At 40.1% G+C, this 19,233-nt stretch overlaps 1 protein-coding gene across 14 annotated transcripts in view; it reads right to left on the bottom strand.

Moving 5' to 3' along the window:
• The window catches only part of cracd (capping protein inhibiting regulator of actin dynamics), a 232,375-nt gene that overhangs the window by 54,507 nt on the left and 158,635 nt on the right, over window positions 1-19,233 (bottom strand). For 7 of the 14 annotated variants that reach the window (XM_072569643.1, XM_072569608.1, XM_072569669.1 and 4 more), the window contains 2 exons: window positions 9,135-9,294; window positions 989-1,124 (listed from right to left, as the gene is read on the bottom strand). The exons of 5 other annotated variants lie outside the window; for them this stretch is intronic. In XM_072569643.1, the coding sequence (XP_072425744.1) occupies window positions 989-1,108 (120 nt within the window). In that variant the 5' untranslated portion in view covers window positions 1,109-1,124; window positions 9,135-9,294. Of the gene's footprint in view, window positions 1-988; window positions 1,125-9,134; window positions 9,295-19,233 lie in introns of those variants that run through there. 2 more of the 14 variants (XM_072569659.1, XM_072569709.1) reach the window with 2 other exon arrangements.

Raw genomic sequence — 19,233 nt, 5'->3', positions numbered from 1 at the left:
GGAATCCTCCACACTTGTTACATAGAATCCCTACAGTGTGGAAACAGGCCTTTCAGCCCATTGAGTCCACACCAACCCTCCGTAGTGCAACCCAACCAGACCCACCCCTGTAACCATGCCATTCCCATGCCTAACCCATCTAGTCCGCACAACCCTAGACACCATGGGCAATTTAGTATGGCCAGTCCACCTAACCTGCACATCTTTGGACTGCGGGAGGAAACCAGAGCACCCGAAGGAAACCCATGCAGACACAGGGAGAATGTGCAAACTCCACACATACGGTTGCCTGAAGCTGGAATCGAACCGGGATCCCTGATGCCATGAAGCAGCAGTGCTAACCACTGAGCCACCAAGCAACTTAAAACCCAAGACCACAGAAAGACATGTGTTGACTCTAAGTAGTAAATTCTTGCTCTGGCTCCATGTTTTGTGTCTGCCTTAGGTATTCTTTGAAATACAGCGGTAATGGTCATTATTGAAAATACTTAACAAACCTGCACTCTTAAACTAAGCTGAGACATGTGTTTATACAAGATTTTTATAGCCACACATATAGAAGGCTACAGTTTCTGCCTGATTCATGCCAAGGTTCAGAGAGGAAGTAATTCACTTCTCTACTTAGCCATTTGCCAGCAGTAGCAAAGCAATTAAGAAAGAATGTGATCTCATGTACATAATTTTTAAAAGTAATCAGCAAATGTTAAATTGAAAGTGAGAATCTCAGTGGGACAGCAATTTCCACCTTACAATGCTACTTCACTCCATGCTATTATTTACAGATACTTTCTAAAAGAGAGAATTAAAAACATTTCTCATAAATAAGAGTCTGAGCTAACTCAAACTGGAGTTGGCTTGTGGCCATCATTATTACTACAGAGGCAATAATAGCTGCATGTGCTGGCTCTGGTCACTGCCATACAACCCACATTACAACCTTCCACTCAATACAATGTTGGGATCAGCCTGTTCTTGCAGCACCTCTCACCTGAAGGGTTCGCACTTTTCCTGGGAAGTTTTCCTGGGATGTCACTTTTGCCATTGCTCCATCGCTTGTTGAGCCCTCTGGGATAAAAATACTGTCATGTGATAATGCCCTGGTTCCCATGTTAGTGCTAGCGGACCTGTCAACATTTTATAAATAGGTTACAAAGTATAAATTGCACTAATACCTAGCTTAACTTTATTCGTATTAAAACAGAGCAATAAAATCCTGTCATATTTGGTTTTGACATTTTCATTGTTAATATATTTTTTAGGATGAGATCCCACTTCTTAAAATTAATTCTGAAAAGTATTTATATACATATTTTGTCAGTGCTTTTACCCACATATATATATGTTGTGAAAATATACATTCATTTTTATGGGAAGATTAAATCCACATTTATATATTTTTAAGCCACTGCATGAATGGACTGGCCAGGTTAAATTCATTATTAGTTTTCTTTAGATTTTTTGTATTGCCTTGATCATCAAAATGACCACTATTGTGCAAATATGAACCAGTTCTGATTCAATCCCTTTTCTGAACATGTAGTTTAAAAAAGGTAACTTAAATGTAGCACTGGAAGATTACCACCACTTCTGAAATCGTACTGCCTTCAGAAAAAAAGTATCAGAGGTTTGGGTGCATAGAAGCACAGAAAATATGAGCTACAGTAGGACATTCAGCTCTTTGAGCCTACTTCATCATTTTTCATGATCATTGTTCATTATCCAGTTCCAGTTTTCTCCCCATACCCCTTTATCCCTTTAACCCTAAGGACTATCATTTGCTAGGAAAGGAATTGTGGCAGTGGTTGCATGTTGCTTGAAATATTCCAATCATTGAAGAACTTACTTTTCCAAAGGTAAGATATAAATCATAAATGTGAGACAATCCCTTTCTGAAATATCACAAGTGGGGTCTTTCAACCTGGGTTTAGGGTGTGAGATTTCAATAATGTGTATCAATTCTGTGTATATTGCCTGAGATTAATATAGTGGAGATTTTTAATCCAAATTATAGCACTTAATGGGAAGGTAAGGTGTTGTAATGAGTTCAGTGGACCTTGGAGGACATCATACCAACCAAACAACTTCTGTCGGTTTCACAATGTTTTTGTGCCAGGTTAAAATATTTCAAGCGTTTTTGGTTTCTGTTCTTGATACTTCAAAGGGTCTGAATGATTGTCCCTTCTATTGACTTGCAGTAAAAAGATTAGATTACTTATAGTGTGGAAACAGGCTCTTCAGCCCAACAAGTTCACACCGACCCTCCAAAGAGCAAACCACCATTCCCCTAGACCTAAAACTACAGGCAAATTAGCATGGCCAATTCACCTAACCTGCATGTTTTTGGACTGTGGGAGGAAACCCACACAGACAAAGTGCAAACTCCACACAGAAAGTTGCCCGAGGCAGGAATTGAACCTGGGTCTCTGGCGCTGTGAGGCAGCAGTGCTAACTACTGTGCCACCGTGCTGCCCAAAGATGTTTTGCTTAAGGAAAGTAAGAAATTGAATCATTTTTTAAAGCTTTCTTTTATGCAGCCTACAGTCTCAATAAGGTTTGTCACTGCTTCTACACAATGTATGATGGATGGATAGGCATGCATCAGCTAAAGCTTGCATAGAGGTGGCTAGATTGTCAAAACCTGCCTCACAGTGAATGAATGGACGATGTGTGGGCGGATTGAGAGGTAATGGAGTGGCATGGTAGAGGTCTGAATGTTTTGAGTGGTGAAGACAAGAGGGCCTTACTTTTTTTATTACCAGGACAAAATCCCACAGCACCAAGTCTGTCTCAGAGAGACCTCTGACCTCTTTCCTGCACTAATCTATCCCAACTGCAGCCTAACAATGAAGATCCCGTTTTTCCTGAAATTTCGACTTAGGTAGGCGGTCTGAGACTGGAATTCTCCTGACTCCTGCTACATTCTTGTTATTGAGGGAGTCCAGTGACAATTCAGCAGACTGATTCCGAAGATGGCAGGACTGCCATATGAGGAAAGACTGGATTGACCAGGCTTGTACTTGCTGGAATTTAGAAGAATGCTGAGTCATAGAAACATATAAAATCCTTATGGGACTGCACAGGCCAGATAGGGGAAGAATGTTCCCGATGTTGGGGAACTCCAGAGCTCGGACTCACAATGTAAGAATAAGGGCTAAGCCATTCAGGACTGAGATGAGGAAGAATTTCTTCACTCAGAGAGTTGTGAACCTGTGAAATTCTCTCCCACAGGACGCAGTTGGGGCCAGTTCACTAGATATATTCAAGAGGGAGCTGGATGTGGGCCTTGTGGCTGAAGGAATCAAGGGATATGGGGAGAGGGTGGGAATGGGATACTGAGATTACATGATCAGCCATGATCATTTTGAATGGTGGTGTAGGCTCAAAGGGCCAAATGGCCTACTCCTGTACCTATTTTCTATGTTGCTATGAAAATTCAAGTTGATAAAGCAATGCACTATACAATGCATTATTTCTCTATGAATTTTGACTTTTTAAGGATTGCTACTGTCAGAAATAGAACTACGCTCTATATCTACCTGTTTAAACATTAACCCATAAAACATATTGCAAAAATAAGATTGAACAAATAGTTAATTAACAGTCGAACTGTGGTTCCCCATTACAGTTCTTTGACAGTTGTCTCCACGAGGCTACTTTTTGAACATTTACCCCAAGTTTTGTAAAAGCCACTTTGGAAGCAGGCCTTGGGTTTTTTTTTGCATAGCAATTCCATCTACATGTGACCTGATGTTGTATGTGTCACAAGTGAGTGCCTCTTGTAAATGAAGGGCAATTATTTTGTAGATGCAATAGCTAATCTTAAAAGTTGTAGCAAAGTCTAAGGAGATTACTACACAAATGAAGACATAGTCAGAAATAACTTCTTTTTCGTTTAAAGAGAAGGAACTTTTAGATTTTCTGCCTGACGGAAATCTTGTATTTTACATTTCCAAAACATCACTGCAGCCATTAGTGATGGAGACAACGCCTCCTTTAACAGCTATGTACATTTTATATTGTTTGAAATTTACCAGTTGTTTTACCTAAATTCACAATACAAGCAATTCTATCTTTTTTTATAGAAGAGGTATCAGCCAAAATTGAATGAATACATAGGGTCATCCAATATGAGTAAATTCTTTGAGAAAACCCTTATTTAGGTTGAAAACTAAATTTTAAACTGAATTGCATCTTGTCCTATTGACATCCTGATATTAAAATGGGAGGACAAGGCTTTCATCAGAATTAGAAAACAATTATATCACCTACTAATCAGACAACAGGCCAATTTACTTTGGAGTCATAGGAACAGGTCTAGACCATTCATGCCCTCAAGCCTGTTCCACCATTCAATAAGATCATGGCTGATCTGTAGCCTACCACCATATTCCTTTCTTTGGTCCATCTCCATTAATACTATTGCTTAACAAAAGTGTTTCTGTCTCAGATTTAAAATTAACAACTACTTCAGCTCAGACAACCAGAACAATAACAAATTGTCTGAAGAATTTAGACCAAATTATACGTGGCATAAAAATCACAAGAGATTATTTAAGAATTGCGTTCATTTTTTGTTAAAATACATATACTATAAAAAATCAAAGGGATATATTGTCAAAATTTGTTGATAGCATGGCTATGAATCCACTAGTTAAGCAATTTTGAAATGCAGATTAAGTGCCATGTGAAGGTACAGATCATGACAAGATCAACTGACTTAAACAGGGACACATGAACCAAATGTGTCTGGGAGCTTTTGAAGACTGTATCCTATAGTCAGAAGTATAATCAGAAATACATCACAATATACAAATAAAATGAAGGTAAATGCGACTTCACTTTTGACTTTCTGATAAGATTTGAATTAAAAATTTTCACACAATTAGGAAATAAACAAATAAAAGTTTTGTTTCAAATAGAAACTGGACAACTAATGCAATCAGGTTGAACAAAATCTAACATTACAGTAACAACATGGAGTTCAGTTACATACACTACAATAGTTTTCTGATACATAGCAACATAAGCATCAGTTACAAAAGTAAACATATTAATGTACTGAAATAATCCATTATATCTATGTATATTTTAAAATATTATCTTTCTTTCTAAAGTAGTCAATTGTTTACATAATAAACTTCACTGAAGTCATTTAATGTTATTTAATACAGATATAACCAGTTTAGTATCTATGGAGTTTTGGAAATAATCAGTTAAGAGGAATGTTCCATATTAGATGCCTAATATTATAATAGATTACAAATATAAAGGCTTAATATTCTCCTTATCATAGCCTTCCATTGACTATGCAGTCAGGGAAGCTGAAAGAGATCTTTATGGGTCAAAACAAAGAATACTGAATTGTCCATGTATTATACATTCTGCTAAATTTCTTCTCGCATTATCTGCTGATGCTTACATACATGTAATCTAGTGTCTTCACTTTACACCCTAAATATTCTAGGGTCTTTCTATAGAGCAGGAATCTCCTCCTCCACCTTTCAACAGAATGTCTCTGCACAGCCTAAACACATAGGTTGACAACAAAGGTGATTCTCTGAATTCAAAATTGTACAGAAACTGAAATGCCAAAAAAGAATTAACCACCTTTCCAAAAAACTGTAAAGTCAAATATTGATTTAAAGTTATAATGATACCAATTGACTAGTGACAACAGAATTTTAATGTATTTTCAATTTATTATCACCATTGTAAGTATGTTATACAAATTCTGATGGATATAGATGGAACTATAAAATTTGAAGTATTTGAAGTCGATCCACAATTAAATATAAAACTTTACATAATTAATAGGATCGACTGTCAGTCAGTGCTTCCTTTAAATATTTTGTTTCCCTTGACTGTGTTCAGATTAGTTTTTTGTGTACCTGAATGTATCCAGGTCTTGAAATTTTATTTTTTTGTTAATCAAACTCAGCTTGAAATCTGGTCACTTACTAACTGTTGTGCATGTCTTGCAATCTTACAAAAATGCATTAACTTTGCTAAAATGCACCAAAAGTTTCAATGGCTTTCAGGTGTAAACTGACTTTTAATGTTTCTAATAATTATTTCTATTCAGTTGCCTTCTTGAACCGCTGCAGATCATGTGTCGTAGGTTAACACACATGGTTGTAAGGGAGGGAATTCGAGAAAAAAACTCAGCAGGTCTCACAGCATCTGGGCAGAGAAATCAAAGTTAATGTTTCTGAGCAAGGGTCACCGGATCTAAAACATTAACCTTGATTTCTCTTCACAGATGTTTCCAGACCCGCTGAGCTTTCAAGAACTTATGTTTTTGTTTCCGAATTACAGCATCCACTGTGTCTTGGAGGAGAATTGGGTGAAGTGGTGGTTCCCATATATCTGCTGCCCTTCTCATTCCAGATGAAGGTGGTTGTGGAAGGATATCTAAGGATCTTTGGTGAATTTCTGTAGTGCATCTTGTAGATAGTACACACTGCTGCTCCTGAGCCTCAGTGGTGGAGGGAGTGGATGTTTTTGGATGCGGTGCCAATGAACTAGGCTGTTTTATCCTGGATGGTGTCAAGCTTCTTGACTGTTGCTGTAGCTGTAAACATCCAGGCAAATGTGGAGCATTCCATCACATTCCTGACTTGTGCTTTATGGTGGACAGGCTTTGGGAGGCAGGAGATGAGTTACTTGCTACAGGATCCTAGGTTCAGACTAGCTCTTGTAACAATTGTGTTTATATAGTGAGTCCAGTTCAGTTTCTGTTCAATGGTAACCTCCAGGATTTAGGTAATGGGGGATTCACTGACAGTAATGCCACTGAATATCAAGGAACGGTGGTTTAATTGCTTCTTGCTGGAGATAGTCAGTGACCGGCACGTGTCTGGTATTACCATGTGTCACTTTTCAGCCTATGCCTGGATGTAGACCAGGTCTTGTTGCATTTAGACATGGACTGCTTCCATACCTAGGAGTCACAAATGATGCTGAACAGTGAACATTCCCATTTCTGACCTTATGAGGGAGGGAAGGTTGTTGATGAAGTAGCTGAAGATGGTTGGCCCTACAATATTACCCTGAGAAACTCCTGCAGAGATATTCTGGAGCCAAGATGACTGACCTCTGATAACTACAACCATCTTTCTATATGCCAGGCATGACTCCAAAGCACTAGGGAGTTTTCCCCGAATCCAATGATTTCAGATTTGCCAGGGCTCCTTAATGCCATACTCAGCTAAATATCTACTTGGTGCCAAAGGTAGTCATGCCCACTTTATCTCTGGAATTCAGCTCTTTTGTCATTGTTTGAACTAAGCCTGTAATAAGGTCAGAAGCTGAGTGGCCCTGGCGGAACCTGAATTGAGCATCAATGAGCAGGTTATTGCTGAGTAGGTGCCACTTGATAGCACTGTTGATGACACCTTCCATCAGTTTCTTGATTTCCTCTCATTTCCAAACAGCTGTCCCTCACAATGTCTTTGTGAAGTGCTGATGCACTGGTCCACAATCCAAAACTGATTCAGTGCAAAACTGACTGAGGACACACACATGTATCTGTAAGCAACCAACTTCATTGAAATGAGGCCTGAAGCCTTGCATCAGGGGTATCGCTTGGGACTGTCTGATCTGGCACAGGAATTATACCCATTATGGGCCAGCCAGCTCACATGCTCTGAATATTTGATCATACGCTCATCGTCACAATGTGGATCATTCATTTTGGCTCTAGACAGTGCTATGTGGGCCATATCAAAAACTTTAGCAGTGCCAAAGGAGGCTATCAGCAACTGCAGAATTGTATTCCTCCAGAATGTGTGACACCCTGGCCCAGCACACCTTCACACTCTTCGATTTGGGGATTCAGCTATGGTTCAATGGAAAGTGTACAAGAGAAAACTTTGGAGATTAAGCTTTCTCACTCATTGCTTATGGGTTGGATTATACACTTCGCAGCCAATGGATTTGAAGAGAGAGACAGGGCAAAATCTAGCAGATTGCTTGCCTGCCACCCACCTGCCCAACCCTACTCACATTGTATCAGTGGCAGGGCTGGTGTCAGATGGACCTCATCCTGGAGCTGTCCTGGTTTACCAGCAAAAGGAGAGGCCCATGACCTGCAACCAGCTTGGCATATTTCCCTGTGCCTGCTGGAGGCAGCTCCAAAATGTTTCTTCTTAGAATGACCCTTGGGCTGATGGGAGGGCCCTTCCAAGTGTATCCCCATGGCATCTCAAACCCTGGGTCCCTGAGAAGACCTCGGCCTCATTTGCTGGCCTGGATGCAATGCTGAACAAGTCCTTAAACTCAGAGTGTGGTACCAGCACTGACCTCTGTCTCAGTGGCGCTGCTGACAAACCAGCAGCTCTCTGAAGCAGGACCTCCCATCCCTAAGAGTGGAAGTACTGTCTCCAGCCAATGCATGCTCAATCAGCCATTAAATGGGCAGTTGACTGGGGTGGGCTCCCTCAAACGTTTTAGCTAGAACGGCAGTGCTGCTAAAACTCCACTCTATATTACAGAGATGTTTCTCGTATATGCAAGAATGCCTCCATTAAACTGAAATTACTCATTGTGCAGATGTCACTCATCAGGTTATAGTTAAACAGCTCTATGCTTTAAGTCATATGCAAGCTGAAGTTCAGCAAATCTAAGTCATCTTCTGGTTTTAGAAGATCAAAATGAGGAATTGGTTTTAATGAGAAACGAGAATAAACACCAGTACATTATGATTCAGTGTGTAAACTGGAAATCCAAAAGGTTAGCAAGTGAATGCAAGCTTTATCTGATCAAGTTATTCAAAATATTATTTCCAGAATTGTAATATCTAAAAATGGCATGTTCTGATCACATATGAACACAATGTGTACATTTCAGATGGCAAGTTCAGATCGCACCCTTCCTTGCAACTTCTATGTTCTGTTCCGGTTTTCAGAAATGACAGTACTCAACTCCAGTTAAGGCAGTTAGCTTTACTGACTGAATCTGTTTTCCTCAAATTACCTTTGCCGTTTATATTGAATCAAACCAACAGTCAAGCAGATTGCTGTAGACGATTGCTGAATGTAACATAAATCAGAGTTTTTGGTTCATGACTTTAAAGCTCTGCAAGACTTCTTGATTTTGTTTAATCCTTAATTATAAAAAGTTGAAGGAGCTTTTACCTTAATTCATCTTCAGACTCCCCAACACCTGGCTCAAAGCCATTTCGAACATCCTCAGTGGATTGACTGGATTTTAGATTTATTTTCTCAGAAAGTGTCTTCCTTCTCTTTTTACCGAACAGTTTCCTTAATGGTTGGAATTTGCCCTGCTTTTTCTTTTCTGTTAATTGCAAGGATCACATACACTATTGAGTATGTTATGCCAAGGGTTCAATGCTTAGTAAACAGAATAAATAGCATTGTACAATCATATGCAAAGTAGGGTCAAAGTGCAATTACTAGGTCAATCAGCTATTTATATAGAATCATACTTGTGTTTCTTCCAAGTAAAAAGAAACCCAAATACTTTATTATATTTATCCTTAGCACAAATGCTAAAGGCCAGCTTTTTCCCATTTTTGGATACACTCCAAAAACAGGAAAGTTTCCAAAAGGAAACCGAGAACAATCTGAAACTGCCATGCTTTCCAACAATAAGGCTGTCCACAAGCTTTCTGCCAGAATCAGGACTCGGGATTAGCAAGTCCCACCCACATGAATCTGCTGGCCAATCAGAGGCAGGCAGCTTCAGAAGCCAGGAGTGTCACAGCAGGGCCAGCTGTATCTGGAAAACCAGACCCTGTACATCTAGGATGAAGGATCATCCTAGGGGTGACACAGTGGCTCAGTGGTTAGTACTGCTGCCTCACAGCACCAGGGTCCCAGGTTTGATTCCAGCCTTGGGTGACTGTCTGTGTGGAGTTTGCACATTCTCCCTGTGTCTGCGTGGGTTTCGTTCGGGTGCTCTGGTTTCCTCCCACAGCCCAAAGATGTGCAGGTCAGGTGAATTGGCCATGCTAAATTGCCTAAAGTGTTAGGTATGTTAGTCAGAGGAAATGGGTCTGGGTGGGTTACTCTTTGGAAGGTTGGTGTGGATTTGTTGGGCCGAAGGGCCTGTTTCCACACTGTAAGGAATCTAATCTAAAGCTCTGGGAAGGGAAGTGTTGCTCTGGGAGTGGGAGGTTTCTGAATTTGGAGATTGTAGAGAGAAATGAGCTTGAAAGTTGGAAGTGAGGCCAGAGAGGTGGTGGTGAAAGAAAACTCCCCGCTGTAAGTGCATTGATCTTGCACATATCAGTGCAGATCGATGGACACCCCTTCCTCAAATTGCCTACCCAGTTTAACCAGCTGTATAGGCTGACACTTTTTCATGCCACCAGGTATCTGGAGGAATTGCAGATGAAATGAGGCCCTTATTGTTGTTAATTGTCCAGTAAAGGCCTCATTTGACACCAGGGTTTAAAGGTTAAGCTTATGTCTGCTAATTGTCTGCCCCTCTTCCACAGTTTAATTTGTGCACAGGTCTCCTTGGAGAAATGTGGGCACTGCAGGAATACACTGCATTATCTTCCCCTCTAACTCCATTTGATTTAGCCACTTCCTCTCTCCCTACCTTCCCCCTCACGTTTGATGGTTCGCATTGTCCATAAGGAGCTTTGCTTATAAATATTTGATTGGGTACACGGGTTATGACTGGTGGTAATTAAAAAGAAAAAGAGAAAAATGTCACAGTGAGTTGGAAAGTCACCCAGTTGTGTGTGACAACATTTCTAGATTTAAAAAAAAATAAACAAAGGTTGAGTTTGGGTCTTCTTGCCTTGGAGTTATTCCTGTGGTGGCAGGAAGATGGCAGGTAACTTGCCATGAAAAGCCACCAGATTAGCTTCATCTCGCACCGCTAACCCCATTACTTTTCAGGCAGCAAAGGTTCTGTCAGAGATAGAGTCATAGCGATGTACGGCACGGTGGCACAGTGGTTAGCACCAGAGACCCGGGTTCAATTCCTGCCTCGGGCAACCGTCTGTGTGGAGTTTGCACATTCTCCCTGTGTCTGTGTGGGTTTCCTCCAGGTGCTCCGGTTTCCTCCCACAGTCCAAAGATATGCAGGTTAGGTGAATTGGCCATGCTAAATTGCCTGTAGTGATAGGTGAAGGGGTAAAAGTAGGGGAATGGGTCTGGGTGGGTTGTTCTTCAGGGAGTCGGTGTGGACTGGTTGGGCCAAAGGGCCTATTTCCACGTTGTAAATAATCTAATCTAATCTACAGCATGGAAACAGACCCTTCAATCCAACTCCATGCTGACCAGATATCCCAACTCAATCTAGTTCCACCTGCCCATATCCCTCCAAACCCTTCCTATTCAAATAACCATCCAGATGCCTTTTAAATGTTGCAATTGTACCAGCCTCCACCACTTCCTCTGGCAGCTCATTCCATACACGTACCGCCCTCTGAGTGAAAATGTTACCTCTTAAGTCTCTTTTATATCTTTCCTGATTCACCCTAAACCTACGCCCTCTAGTTCTGGACTCCCTCACCCCAGGGAAAAGACTTTGTCTATTCATCCTATCTATGCCACTCCCCTTCCTCTCTTGCCTCCCTTTCTGTCCTACCTGTAGCATTTGTATCCTGGAACGTTAAGCTGCCAGTCCTGTCCATCCCTGAGCCACATTTCTGTAATTGCTATGATCTGTTAGAATGTAAATTGTCCTGCTGTGCAACAGTTTCTCTCACTGCAGTAACTTTGTGCAATGTGTATGAGATGGGCAGGGGCATACTATACTATGTTACTGTGGAACCTAATATGCATTGGTCTTGGGCTCTCTGCGAAACTGTTTTAGAATTTCTTGTGAACTGGAGGAAAGTGAGCAGTACTGAAGTGTTTTGATTCTGTCTGCGAATGAAAATCAGGTAACAATAAGAGAGATTGTATGGATATTGCTTATCACCTGGTTAGTGCTTCGAAAGAAGATCAATATCTTTGTCATGTGCATACATACAATCACAAACTGAATTAACTAAAACTGGACAAGAGTTACCATTTTACAGTGTTAAATAACATAGATCACAATGAGAAATTGTCTAATTTCTATTTGTTTACAAATTTAGTGATATATGATCTAAAGGATTGAATAGCAGATATCATACAGGACAGAGGGTGATTCCATTAGGAAAGGTGAACCTTGTCCCTCTGTCTATTAAAACAGAAACATTCAATGACATAGTCATTCAAATAAAAAGTGGTGAGTTAGCATTCCAGAGTATATCTTTTAAGAGATACACCCTTTCCAGTAACCTTTTCAGCAATCCAGCAACACTTAATGCTAAATATGTAAATTCAATACAATTTAGGCTTCAGTTAGGAACATTTGAGTTAAAAACTGTTGGTGCACTTGTCATGCTAAATGGGAGAATGTGCAGACTGCAGATGCTGGAGATCAGACTCAGTAATGTGGTACTGGAAAAGCATAGCAGGTCAGGCAGCATCTGATGAAGGGCTTATGCCTGAAACATCGATTCTCCTGCTCCTCAGATGCTGCCTGATCTGCTGTGCTTTTCCAGCACCAATTCTTGACTTGTAATGCTAAATGCAACATATTAAATTCTCACAACTAGATAGAAAAGCAATTAATAGCTATCACCGACCCATTATTGGCACACAGCAAAAATACAACATTTCCAGTGAAATGATTATTTAGACATAGTCTCACAGTCACAATTATAGAGAGAGATGATTGGTTTTATACAGCTTGAGGGACACCAATCCACAACCACAGAGCCAAATAAAAAGGCAGTCTTGCTTGAATTAACATAGCCAGGATAGGGACTGAACTCCTACCACTGAAGTCATTCTGTTTCAGAGTCTTGCCATCTAGCCAGCAAAGCTAACTAACTCCCGCAATGAAGTGGTGGTTTGTTATGTTGTTGGACAATCAATTAAAATCAAACACTGTGGGGAGAAATATGTAAAAAAAGAGCAGATCCATTTTCAAATTTGTCTCCGACCTTGCCAAAATAATTTAATTGAGCTGGAGATATCTGTCACCCTCCATAGTCAGCTGCCTTCAATAGGATTAAATGTTAAGTCATTTCCTTCTTCAGCAGCAGCCTGAGTAGGGCTGGAGTGGACAGGAAAGCTGAAGAAGCTTATAGCATGGATTGCCAGTCAAGAGTATATTGAGGCTGAAAGGAGGAATCTTGTTTCTTCTAGTTCCACAATAACATTTAAAACTAATATGCTTCATTTTTTCATGCTAGAAACCTGTTTGGCTGTATTCATACCTGCTGTACTCAGGGCATCCTTATTTGCCTGGTAAAACTTTACACATTTTTTAGGTCTGTTATTATAGCACTGGTAATAGGCTAAAAGCCTTTTAGCTGTTTACAAGATGCATCCAGAGGTTTTCTGACGTCATTTAGTATTGGTATCATTATCAGATATCCTTCGGTGTAACACCAAAAATTGTTGCCCCTTTTATATAGAATATGGGGGCTGCAGTTATTGATGTTTACCTCTCTGACTTAAAAGCCTAATGTCTTTATGGAAAAAATTGTTTGTAATTCTTTGTTTGGGAGAAAGAAAACCTATCATACTTTTATCATTGTGATTTGCAAAAAGTTACAAGGGGTAATTTTTCATTTATGATTACTGATGGGAAGCTTTGTAGATAACATATGTCAGAAAGTCATTGTGTCACTTATGCCTGAATTTCAGATCTGTGTCACTGGCCATAGAGACTCTCCACCAGCAAGGCAAAAGTAGGAAAAAGTACTCTTTTGGTTTCATTGGTATACTTGCTTTCTCATAAACACTTTTCATGAAAACATTCATTTTTAATGTAACTTGCTTGGTTACAACTTGTTAGGTTCTACCAGAAGTGAGTGACCCCTCCTCCAATTGCAACCCAGGTAAAGGTGGCCATAATCCCCGGCCTCTGTGCAAATAATAACATTACAATCGCCATTTTACTTGTTATCGTGTTCTGCACTTTTCATTCACAAAATGTACTCTGCTATTTGCAAATCATAATAATGATGTGTTGCTAAAAGTTTTCCTTTATATTTATTTAGCTAGTCAATTGCGAATTAAATTCAAATTGTATATGGCCTGAAGTCTGCATTTCAGGGTGTGATAAGTGCAATACTACAAAACTAAATTCATCCAAAATGTTCACATTAATGTCAGGAATTCAGCAAGTCAGCCATTTTCCAATACAGGGACACAATCCTTTATCCGAAATTCCAAAAATCTGAAAAGCTCCGAAATCCAAAGTTTCTTTCGTGGAATGTGGAGTGTCAGTCTTGTCTGCATAACAAGGTTTTTTTGGATTGAAGTCCATACCCCCTTGACCGCCCAGCACTGGCAGGCATTAGTTGTGTATTTTCTTCACTGTGTTTAATTGTGTTTAATTACACTGTGAAATTGCCAAAAAGAGCTGTAGGTACACATGTGCGTAATAATAATAAAAAGAAAAGGAAGCATCTGACATTATCAATAATACAGAAAGTGGAGTTATTGCAGAAGCTTGATCGTGGTGTGTCTATGCGGCATCTTACTGAAGAATGTACTGTATATGATTTAAAGAAACAGAAAGACAAGTTACTGAAGTTTTATGGTAACAATGATGACCATAAACTAATGAAAAAATAGGAAAACACTGCATAGGGCAAAAAATGAAGATCTTAACGGTGTGTTGATAGTGGAGTTGACAATGAAGAAGTGAACATATGCCACTGACTGGTTTGTTGGTCATGAAACAAGCTAGAATAGATCATAAAGAACTGAACATTGAAGGCGAGTGTCAATGTTCAGAAGGTTGGCTGCAGAAACTTAAGAAGCATAATGGTGTGAAATACCTGAAAATCTGAGGTGAAAAGGCTTCTGCTAACCATGGGGCAGCTGAAAATTATATTGATGAATTTGCCAAGATAATATCTGATGAAAGCCTTAGTCCTGAACAAATTTACAATGCTGATGAAACAGCTCTCTACTGGCGCTATATCCCTAGAAAAACACTAACAATGGCTGATGAGAGAGCACCAACTGATTTTAAGGATACTAAGGACAAGTTAACTATTTTTGGGTGTGCCAATGCTGCAGGTGCACACAAGGTGAAGTTGGTTGTGATCGGAAAAAGCAAACATCCAAGAAAGGTGTGCACAATTTACCTGTGCATTATTATGCTAACAAGAAAGCATGGGTAACCTGAGAAATGTTTTTCGACTGGTTCAGTAACCACTTTGTACCAGCAGCATGGGTTCATTGCAGGCAAGCTGGACCGGAAGAACACGATAAAAGTTTATTGTTCCTTGACAACAGCTCTGTACATCCCCCTGCCGAACTTCTTGTGAAACATCATGTTTTCGGCATTTACTTGCCGCCTAATGTGACATCTGTTTTACAGCCTTGTAACCAAGGAATTTTACGCTCCATGAAGAGCAAAGCCTATTTTTTTAAACTGTATGCTTGCTGCAGTCAATAGAGAGGTAGGAATCCAAGACTTCCTGAAAGAGTTTAGTGTTAAGGATGCCATTTGTGCAGTTGCTAATGCTTGGAAGGATGTTGATAAATCAACATTAATAAATGCTTGACACGGACTGTGGCCTACAACGGTGTTTGATGTAAATGAACTTACAGATGAAGATTTTGAAGTATTTCCTGTCAGAAAAAGATGATAGCTGAAAATGTGTTGCTGGAAAAGCGCAGCAGGTCAGGCAGCATCCAAGGAGCAGGAGAATCGACGTTTTGGGCACGAGCCCTTCTTCAGGAATCTGCTATCTTCTTCAGAAAAAGATGATAGCAAACCTTGTAACTTACACACAAAACTTATTTAACGAAAGTGTGAATAAATTATGGGAAGCTGTCATCGAAGAAATGCTGAATGTTGACAATGATGCACCTATCATGCATTTGTTGAGTGATGGGAAAAATGCTGAAATGGTGTTAAATACAGAAAAGCATGAGGATAGTAGTGATGATGATGACTTTATGATCACAGTTGAAAAAATCCCCATAGATAATATGGCAAAAATGTGTGATTAGTTAATTGCGGGCCTTGAACAATGTTCATTTCTCAGCGAGCAAGAGATTATGGCAATTTACTCAATTAAAGAGAGATTGCTTAGACCTATGTTAATGAGACAGATGACAATTGAAGACATCTTTAAAAACAATGTCTGCCATACTGCTGAAGCTGTGTATGTTTAAGTTTTACCAAATACTTTTCTTGGAATGTTTTTTCTGTAAATAAAATGTCCTTGAGTACTTATGGTCTACGTATTTCATTTATCAGTTTATTACTCTATAAATAAACTAAAGTAGTATTTCTAGTCTTTATTCATCCCATTTAGTGTCAGTATTCATACATTTTTGCTGCAGTATTGATGGTTGATTATGGGGTGCTGCCCTGGACCCTACAGGGGGTGCTACATTTGTTCCGAAATCTGAAAAATTCCAAATTCCGAGAAGCAGCTGGCCCTGATGATTTCAGATAAAAGATTGTGTACCTGCATCGCGTTTTCATCTCGATATAAATCCAAATGTACACATTATTTTCTCCTAATGGTTTGAGGTTGGTCTGAAGTTAGGCCAGAACCTGGGAACGTAGGCAGGCAGATGTCAAGCCCCACAGGCTGAAAGGCTCATTCACGGCAACATTGGCCAAGTTCTAATCTTGACCTTTAAGCTTGTTAGCCTCATCCACCATCATGGCCACCTATCTCCTATATTTCCTTCATATTTCCCTGTCAGTTAAAATCTCCTATTTCACCCATTTCCCTTGCCTTTATTATACTCCCATGTATCTTCTATACCCATGGACACATTATTCACAATGAATAAAACTCTATAAGCACATAAAGAGGTCTTTGATATGTCATATATTTTCAAAATAAATAAAAATCATCCTATCCAAAACCACTCAAAAAAATTGTTCTTCTAGGAAACATAAGACTGTCAATAAATCACACAGTTATGTAGCCTCCACCAGTAAAAACTCACTCTTCTAAGCTACTCATTAATCTGTTAAAATAAACACGCAGCCATTCGAGATCTTGTTAAAAGCAAACTGATTCTACAGAATAATCATAAAACTGCCAATCAAACAAAGTACACAATCCACTTGACAGCTGTGTCAACAAACTCTGTTGGATTAAATCCATTGTGGGTCCCAGCCAAGTATTTATAAATAAATTGCATTAAACAAGTAAACCCTTCAAAGCTAAACATATCACAGTCTTTGAAGTTAGCTGAAAAATAAAAATTAAGGATATTAGTATTATATGATAATAGTATTAGTATGAGCCTGACCTCAGTGGTGGGCAGGTTGTTGGAGGGAATCCTGAGGGACAGGATGTACATGCATTTGGAAAGGCAAGGACTGATTCGGGATAGTCAACATGGCTTTGTGCGTGGGAAATCATGTCTCACAAACTTGATTGAGTGTTTTGAAGAAGTAACAAAGAAGATTGATGAGGGCAGAGCAGTAGATGTGATCTATATGGGCTTCAGTAAGGCGTTCGACAAGGTTCCCCATGGGAGACTGATTAGCAAGGTTAGATCTCATGGAATACAGGGAGAACTAGGCATTTAGAAACAGAACTGGCTCAAAGATAGAAGACAGAGGGTGGTGGTGGAGGGTTGTTTTTCAGACTGGAGGTCTGTGACCAGTGGAGTGCCACAAGGATCGGTGCTGGGTCCTCTACTTTTTGTCATTTACATAAATGATTTGAATGTGAGCATAAGAGGTACAGTTAGTAAGTTTGCAGATGACACCAAAATTGGAGGTGTAGTGGACAGCGAAGAGGGTTACCTCAGATTACAACAGGATCTGGACCAGATGGGCCAATGGGCTGAGAAATGGCAGATGGAGTTTAATTTAGATAATTGGGAGGTGCTGCATTTTGGGAAAGCAAATCTTAGCAGGACTTATACACTTAATGGTAAGGTCCTAGGGAGTGTTGCTGAACAAAGAGACCTTGGAGTGCAGGTTCATAGCTCATTGAAAGTGGAGTTGCAGGTAGATAGAATAGGGAAGAAGGCATTTGGCATGCTTTCCTTTATTGGTCAGAGTATTGAGTACAGGAGTTGGGAGGTCATGTTGCGGCTGTACAGGATATTGGTTAGGCCACTGTTGGAATATTGCGTGCAATTCTGGTCTCCTTCCTATCGGAAAGATGTGAAACTTGAAAGGGTTCAGAAAAGATTTACAAGGATATTGCCAGTGTTGGAGGATTTGAGCTACAGGGAGAGACTGAACAGGCTGGGGCTGTTTTCCCTGGAGCGTCGGAGGCTAAGGGGTGACCTTATAGAGGTTTACAAAATTATGAGGGGCATGGATAGGATAAATAGACAAAGTCTTTTCCCTGGGATTGGGGAGTCCAGAACTAGAGGGCATAGATTTAGCATGAGAGGGGAAAGATATAAAAGAGTCCTCAGGGGCAACTTTTTCACGCAGAGGGTGGTACGTGTATGGAATGAGCTGCAAGAGGATATGGTGGAGGCTGGTACAATTGCAACATTTAAGAGGCATTTGGATGGGTATATGAATAGGAAGGGTTTGGAGGAATATGGGCCAGGTGCTGGCAGGTGGGACTAGATTGGGTTGGGATATCTGGTCGGCATGGACGGGTTGGACCGAAGGGTCTGTTTCCATGCTGTACATCTCTATGACTCTATAACAGAGAAAAGTACATGAGAAACTCAAAGGATTAAAATCTGACAAGGGATTAAAATCAGTGCTGCATAATTCCATAACTCCATGAGCTTAGGTCCCCAAGAAGTGATAGCCTGCACCTTAGGGTTATAAAACAACTATAGAGCTAGTAATTGGACTGTCTAAGAATTTTCAACATTTCCCAGAATCTGGAATCGTCCTAGAAGATTGGAAGTTAACAAATATAATGCCACAATTCAAGAAACAAAGGACAGAGAAAGTGAGGAGCTTCATGAAGTCTCATGGTTTCAGGTTAAACAAGGACAAGGAAACTTCCTGCTGATTACCACATACTGCCTTCCCTCAGCTGAAGAATCAGTACTCTTCCAAGTTGAAGAACTCTTAGATGAAGCACTGAGGATGGCAATGGTACAAAATGTATTCTGGGTGGGAGATTTCAATGTCCACAACCAAGAGTGCCTCAGAGTGACCACCACACAGTTGTTCTGGAGACCAAGTTCCATCTTCACATCAAGAAAACTCTCAATCTTTTTGTGTGGGATTATCATTGTGCTAAATGGGACAGACTTCAAACAGATCCAGTAGCACCCATGAGGCCTATGGGCC

The sequence above is a fragment of the Chiloscyllium punctatum genome, chromosome 1 (assembly GCF_047496795.1).
Source record: "Chiloscyllium punctatum isolate Juve2018m chromosome 1, sChiPun1.3, whole genome shotgun sequence".
Lineage (NCBI taxonomy): Eukaryota > Metazoa > Chordata > Chondrichthyes > Orectolobiformes > Hemiscylliidae > Chiloscyllium > Chiloscyllium punctatum.
Note: the sequence above shows the minus strand (reverse complement) of the source record. Positions and strands in the feature narration are given on the sequence as shown.